The sequence below is a fragment of the Polistes canadensis genome, unplaced genomic scaffold (genome assembly GCF_001313835.1).
Source record: "Polistes canadensis isolate GaletaPanama2010 unplaced genomic scaffold, ASM131383v1 scaffold_121, whole genome shotgun sequence".
NCBI lineage: Eukaryota > Metazoa > Arthropoda > Insecta > Hymenoptera > Vespidae > Polistes > Polistes canadensis.
This window is the reverse complement of record NW_014569668.1, coordinates 226,038-234,188: the sequence shown is the minus strand read 5'-3', so window position 1 is coordinate 234,188 and position 8,151 is coordinate 226,038. Positions and strand designations below refer to the sequence as shown.

Below are 8,151 nucleotides of genomic sequence, written 5' to 3'. Positions count from 1 at the left end.
AGATTCTAAGATACGGCCATTTTTACCCTTTTTCTCGTTACAGCCACATCGTATTGCAAAAAAATTAGCACCATTCGATTCAGCGACGTCGAATTACHTTTKTATYAAACTGTCGAGAACTTCTACCTGAAAGTTTTTCCTTCACCTCTTATTGACTGGGCTATTATGTGAAATTTGAAGTAGTCGAACAACACGGTAAATAAATTGAATAAGCTGCGACAAAAGGCTCGGGGAAAATAAATATTTGATTTGGTTAACGGATAGATAGGGAGGCAGATAGGTAAAGGTATGCACGCAGGTAGTATACGTTTTTTATGCCAATCAGATATATACGTGGATATCGATTCTACGTTCGCGATATTTGCCTTCATATTATCGTCCGTTATCTGACAACTCCTCCGAATAATTTCAGTATATCTATTTCCGTCGAGCATCAGTCTCATTGTTCACAATAAACGTCCTATGAATGTTCGTTTTCGATGCGTTGCCGACATTTACGTCTACTTCGATACGCAGTTCACGTTTACTACTAGTATAAACGTTTTCGAGTATTTTTATGCATTCGAATTGAAAACGTCATCGGTGAAGAGCATCGAAATTGTTTTATTCCATAGGTAACGATTAACGGCACATTGCAATCCATATTGAGATATGGACAATATCGTAATATCAAAATATCATTTAATTGAATAAACAAAATATTTGTTTAAATAAGAATAATAACAAATGTTTAATAAAATATCAGAAGAAAATCTGGATAATTAACTTGTTTCGTTCAGATGAAACAAACAAAAGCAAATTAATCGTTAAATATATGAATAACTTTTGTAAATTTTACAGCTGTTCCTGTTCTTGTTCACCATTTTGAAACGTGCGAACTTATGGAGTAATTCTTAATTCCTATTCCTAGCGTGCAACGTGACGAACAAATCGGAGAAAGACAAAGGAGAAAGAAATTCTTTTCAGCAGTATTTCATTTAAAAGAAGAAATTTTTTATCTTCCCAGAAGCGAGCTTAGATCTCGTCAATCATAAATTCATTCTTCGTTCAAGTAGAGGTAATCCTGATTGTGAGTAAAGGGCAACTCCGAGATCTCAATCTATATTTTGCTGCCTACTTTACAATCCCTCGGATTGACTTTTGTCTAGAAATGGGTCGAGCTCTTCTACATTACGAACAAAATTTCGAATTCCATTGGTTAATTACGAAGCCTATTTATCGCAACTTTTCGGATGACATGCGTGTACTATGCAAAAGGTGATTATACATTTTATTTATAGATCTGTTCAAATTTATAATGAACAATTCTCCCATGTTATAAAAATTCAAACTTAAAGGTTTAGAGAACTAATGAAACGAATTAATTATTCGCAGAGATCATAACTTCGACATCAATTTTTCTCCGTCAAAATCTACGAAAAATGCGACAGACAATAAAATATCAAATAACATTTTGTGGATCGGTCAGCCAACAATGATGAGTATTGTAATGTACAGCATCGTTATACCGATAATTTCTGCTCTTGGAATAATTGGTAACTCTCTCATTCTCTTGGTTATCATGAAACGATGTTTGAAGACGTCCACATATACATATCTAGCAGGTCAGAAAATGATTTCTTTTCCCTAGCTATGATGTATGAGCGTCTTGACAAACGATTTATACTAGATTGATATCGAACATTAGAAGGAACACGATTCATTTGTTCAACGAATTTATTATTATCGTATGAAAGATATATCTATGCATCAATGTATTATACTTCACTTTGCTAATATGAAAAAATAATGAATTGATAAATAAAATGTCTCTATGCTTTAAACAACTTACGCGAAATCAAAAGAAAATATGATAAAATTATAATAATAATAATAATAAAAGATGTAATGACGATATCAATCTGGAAATTCGTGAGGATTCGCATGAAGTTATTTTCGAACGTTTCGAGCTATCTATCGATTATGGGAAACGAACGAAATTAGCAGTCTTGGCCAGTGCTGATCTTGTAACGTGCACTCTCCTTCTATTCTCTGGCTTGGCGAGAGGAATTTTCTGGTGCAAAACTGGTTGGCTCGAGTTCGATGCCTTCGTGCATCTTCCCCTTGGCTCGATTTCATCCAATATTACAGTGGGGGCTACCGTCTGCGTCACCATCGATAGACTTGCAATGGTCTGTAGGTAAGTAGTACATGAAAGAAAGATCAAGAGAAAATCTAATATTTGCTTAAAACACATCGAATTAATCTCTTCAATTAATATCCATTTTATATTTTCTGCGTCATATTGATTTACATGTCTTATACATTGTAAGTTATACAGAGAAATTTTATTTCCGCGAACTTGTTAAATGGAATATTATTAATTACTCATTAGTAACTAATTATCTATTCATAAATGAAACATATTATTGGATCGAGTTATAAATAATTTCTATTTTTGGGAATACATTTGTTGTAACAATTGAATGTATAATCGATTACAATATAATTCTTATTGAATATAACAATACGATATATATACGAGTATGTATATAGGAGGATAGAATCGTTGATATACAGACATTTACGAAAGAATGCATTGATATAAAACTTTGTAGGGGAAAAAAACTATATGTAACTCGAACGCTTGAACCCTTGTCGCTCTTGAATATTTGGTTTGTCAACTATGCCTTGTATAATCAATCAACGGAACTCACACTAGCGATGAAGTATTCCATCACTATTGAACGCTTCGCCCAATAGTATTCAACACTCGAAGGGTTAAAGGGAAGAAAGTTTAACGAGGAAAGTTCTTTTGTTTTACCGTTAGCCAACCAAGTTGCAAGAATCCGAAGTTTTGTAGTCAGTACATCGCCCGAAGGATGATGATCGCTTCAACCTTCTTCGCTATTGTCATTAACGTTCCCTACTGTTTCATGTACAAGTACAACGAACGTGGGGACTTAATGACTACGGGATTTTTTCATTCCGCGTAAGTTTGATGTCATCTATACATATATTAGGTTGTTAGTAGGTAGAAGTGAAACCTTTAGAAAACTAAACTTTCGTTTGGATTTGATCAATCAAGAATTTTCAAATACTGAAATTTGAAATTGAAGTCTAAAGAAGTTTTCACTTTAAAAACATGTAAAAAACGTCGTTACAGATTGTATAAACTTCAGAATTGGGTTCAGCTGATGATCTTTGGCCTTCTACCAGCCATATTCTTGTTTATCGCCAACAGCATTATGTGTATCAATATGATAAGAATCCTCAACCAAAGAAAAGAATTGTTGAAACGATGTAAAGCCAAAGAATGCAACCAATTGAGGGTACGTCGACCTAACATTTTTTAGTATATAAAAAAACAACAAATTTAAAAATTCGACAATTTATAAGTAGATTTTACGATGACGCTTTCAAACTTTATTTGATATGGTATTTCATAATATGTATTTTATTTCAAATAACAAGCACGCACAATGTTTGAGCGCTGTGCTTAAAGGACCAAAGGAATACATGTGTGTGTGTGTGTGTAAGAAAGAAAATAAAGGCAAAAGCTTTTGCTAGTGGTGATTTTATCAAGTTTTATCGTGATGCTTTCTCGTTTCTTAGGATCAAACAAGATTGACCGTGATGCTAGTAGGCGTCGCATTTGTTTTCGTTATCGGCGAGGTTCCAACTCATTTGGCGTCACGACGTAGCGCAGTTTCTCTTTTATACGATGGCGACCTAACCATCGTCCACGAGATTTTTCTCGAAAGGTGACGAAACAATCTCCGAATCTTATCGATTCCTATTCCATAAGATAGACATCAAAGTTTCCAAAATAAAGATCGCAAATTTATTTCAAAATAAATCCGTACAATGTTTCAATCAATTTTTGTTATTTTATGGGTTCGTAAATTCCTGCATTACTTGGTCCAATTAATAAATGGCTTAGAAAAACTAGACAATTACCAAAGATCAAGCAAATAACAATTTTATTTTTTGAAATAACCCAATTAGAAGAAATTTTTCTAATGAATTATTGAAAATTGTATTCGTTATTCAATGATTTAATAACCTTAATAACATCGTATTTTTTCTTTACAGATTTCGTATATACGCGACCCTCCTTAACGCGATCTCCAGCTCATTCAATTTCGTGCTCTACTCCCTATTGAGTCCACACTTCCTCTCTCATTTGAAACAGACCCTCTGTAGAAAATCCGTGTCACAAAAAAGTAACCAAATTAATATAAAAACTATCGTTTCACAAAATCGAATAACGAATGGATCGAGCTGCGATTTGTTCTAATTTTTTATTCAATTATACGAATATAATATATGCATACATACACGTACGTATGAATTAACAGTAACATATATACACAAATATGGCAATGAAATTTCATTATTGATGAAAATAAAACTTGTAACTATTTTATCATCATAATCGTTTAATTACTATGTCATAATTTTACATCTTTTACTACTTGCATTTTACTGGTAACTCTTATCAACCATTATTTATATAAGATTGCAAAAAGTTAGCGTTGTTTCTTACAATTGGAAATTCTCTTTACTTAATCGTAATATCGTTGAAACTTCACTTTCTTTGTATTATTCTTGTTTTTATTAATAGAACTTCCGTTGTTAACATCTTTCTCTTTTTGACGAATAAGCATTCGATTTGCTAGCACATAAACCGGTCCCTCGTCATCGTTCATTTCGCGTTCAGTATTTAATTTCTTCCATTTAGGATCCTTCAGCGGAGCCGACAGAAAGAGTTCCGAGGCAGCTGGCAAGTTCCTCTTCGATGATGTTGATCCTTTATGATGATAACAAAACTCGCGAATAATGTAGTAAAGTAATTCGACCAAACTTATGACTGAACCGCCGAGACAAAGTCCAAAAATACCGCCAAAGGATGCTGAAAGAAAATGATATTTCAAAAATCAAATGATTTCGTTAAAACCTTGTGAACATATTCATTTCTATAATATGCCTCGTAATTCCTATTATTTGTTAATAAAAAAAAGATACAAAATTTAGTCAAATGAATGTATAAAAGGTAGACAATGAAAATTTGATTTTTATTACTCACCGAGGAGTGTGTCCCAGCTCAAAATATTTACCGTACGATATTCCATGTATGAAATCTTACGAAAGAAAACGTAAACGAAGGAAGCATTCTTGTTGTTTACGTTATGACTGCAAGCAAACGCGACGTATAAAAAAGAAGTGAGTTAGAAATGGTTGGATTTGTGGAAACGGTAGTAGTCAGTAAAAAAGCAATTTGATGTCTATCTTACGTTATTTCAGAATTGTATCCGACATCTTCAACGGGTATACTCTCCGATGCGACATCGTAAAACGTATCAGAACATTGTGGCAAGCAATTGCATTCGCTTTTGAACGATGTTTCATACGTCGAAAGAGTTCCTATAATCGTAAGGAAATATCGTTTATAGCTGTTCAACAATTGTTGCTTTACATTCAACCAAGTTTAGTTCCAATAAATTTCAATTCGATCGTTCGTCGAACGTTCGTTTTCATCAAATAAAGACATCTTATTTCTATTGTAAGTATTTATTTTTTTTTGTTCTTACTTCGATGATTCAAAATACAATCTATGTCCGTAAGAAAGCAAGTCCTACTATTTTCGTCTGAAATAGAAAAGAAGAAAAATGAAAAGAAGAGAGAACAAAAAAACAATATATTTGATTAAGGCTGTTCTCTACTCCTATACGAAAGTGTAAAATTAAAGCTTACGGAAACAACCATTGTTAACATGATTTTCTTCATAAAAATCAGGTGCAATGAACAGCCTTAAGCCTATAATCGATCGTTATACCTACTCGGATAATAAAATGGCAAGCAACCGCAATATTTATGCACGCGCATATAGATACAATTCGAAACGCAAGATTGAAAGCTATAATTTTTCAAACCCTTTACCTGGAACACGTCAATTTATGATATGGTATATAAGTATATACTCGTATGTTATATTTTATGCTTGATAAACGCATAATTACATCGATTGTCTTAGCATTACAAATACTAGAAAAGTAAATCATAAATATGATATAAGAGCCAATAAAGTATTACAGACCTCGTCTTGGAAAAGACACATGCGTCTTCTTAACGGAAGCTGACGTAAATTATCCGAGCTTTCAGTCGTCATACCGGAAATACCAACCCCTATGGTATGTCCTGGCAATACAGTGATCGAATGAATCCCAATATCCGGATAATCGTGTGGATCGTGGATTAGCACGGTGGCACCCACGAAAGGGCTATTAGAACTCTTGTAATGTTCAGCTTCGATGTTCAAGGCTACTGCTAAACCTACATCGCGCCCTGATCCAGGAGCTTTCTAAATTTACGATATTAATTGATTAATGCTTCTCATCTTATACAACTGTTGTAACGTGTTCGCTTGCATTTTATCTATAAGAAAATTCAAGCAGCATGATTTTCTAATACCTGAATCTCTCCAATTCCTGGTAACTCCTCTAATGGTATGTTAGAACGATCACTATCTTCCGACGTATTTTTTAAATCGTAATTATCGTATCTATCCACAAATGTTAGAAGCAATAATCATTAGTGATACTTTTGAATAAATTATTATATTAAAAAAATAACTTTATTAATACCCATATAGTCGGTCCAAATAAAAATGATAATTAAAGGCACAACAATAGCCTTCTCTGGATTTAACAGCCTTGAAAATATCGCTGCAATTAAATTTTTGTCCAAGCCAAGCGCACCTCAATAGCATTGATTTACAGGGTTGCATCAACTGCGACGACCACGTTGAAATTATTATCTTGCCGATCCTCTTTATATTATATTTATATAATATTTATGTTACTTAATTAATTATTACCTCGTACATGAGCCTGTCAACTGTAAATCCTAGAACTTCAAGTGCTCGTGTCGCTATTAAATTGTCGACGTCAATTTTATCGGGACGCGTCAGTTTCATTAACGAAATGAAAAACTTTTCACTTTGACTATGGTTTATACCGTGTTTAGATCTTTCGATTTAATAAAAATACGAGAATACGTTATTTTCAACAATCGTAAAATAAAATAAATAACGATGAATTTTCATCGGAAAAATAATTCGTTTTTAGTTTTTGCGCTGGAATTAAAAACCCGTTTTTTTTGTTCTTTTAAATGGAATATTTTCAATCGATTAGCTTTATGTTCAAATTTACAAACTCCGATGAAAATTCAACACCGAGTAATAAACATTTCACTCGAATAGGTCTTACAATATATTTCCAAAGATTTTTGCATGAGGACTATAAACTTTGTTGTTGTTACAAATAGTAACACCTGGAAAATATATACTCCATATAGGTTTGTTTGTACTTATGACAGTGGCTGTTGGATTAGCATCATAATTATGCCAAAGTCTCAGCATCAGAATGATACAAAAAATAATGCTCATTATGCAAATCTGTAGAGAATGAAATATATCCTATACGTATGTACGATAACTTTGAAATTTATAGAATTTCTTACCAAGAACCAAAGCACGCATTCAATTATTGTTGATTGATGAACCGTCACGTAACGGAATCCATGTAGCGTCGTATTCTCGCAATAGATCTTGAATTTTTCTTTTAAACATTGAGAAATCGCTTTTCTCCTTTCTGTAATATTGTGATTTTCTAAAATATCCACATAATTATGATAGAAAAATTTGATTTGATTTTATTTTACTCACTACGAGATATATCACGAAAATTATGAACTCTCATTTTTATTCATATCATATTTATAAATTCACGTTAATGTTACGAAGAAACGAATTTCGAGAAAATTAAAGAAGACTTGAAGCTGAAAACAACAACTGACTATGAATTTTTTTGCATTGCATTGGCATTTCTTTCAAATACAATATTGAATCGATATTTCCTTGTCAATTTCATTTTCTTTTCAATCTTCTTAAGTGCATACGACGAAATTGCACGACTGAATTGTAAGTCTCTGTTTCTAATAATCTCACTAACTTTCAGTAATATCCGTCTATATGTAGTAAACAGTGGAGTTACGCGTTACGAGCTATTGTAGAGTATATCATAGATGAGATTAGAAATTGCTGACCTGTATCATGCTACTTTGAGAACATTACATAGAAGAGAAATTTAAAGTTAGATATTTTGTGAA

The 8,151-nt window shown here is 32.8% G+C and overlaps 1 protein-coding gene across 1 annotated transcript; it reads right to left on the bottom strand.

The window, feature by feature from the left end:
• Positions 1 to 4,425: 4,425 nt before the first annotated feature.
• On the bottom strand, positions 4,426 to 7,562 carry LOC106787958 (pickpocket protein 28-like). The gene is made up of 11 exons (XM_014750751.1): positions 7,504 to 7,562; positions 7,251 to 7,314; positions 6,860 to 7,010; positions 6,627 to 6,772; positions 6,454 to 6,544; positions 6,080 to 6,343; positions 5,823 to 5,922; positions 5,574 to 5,630; positions 5,277 to 5,406; positions 5,069 to 5,175; positions 4,426 to 4,894 (listed from the first exon to the last, which is right to left on the bottom strand). Exons 1-11 carry the CDS (start codon positions 7,520 to 7,522, stop codon positions 4,548 to 4,550), a joined length of 1,476 nt encoding a protein of 491 aa, XP_014606237.1. The 5' UTR covers positions 7,523 to 7,562; the 3' UTR covers positions 4,426 to 4,547.
• Between the last annotated feature and the right edge of the window lie 589 nt (positions 7,563 to 8,151).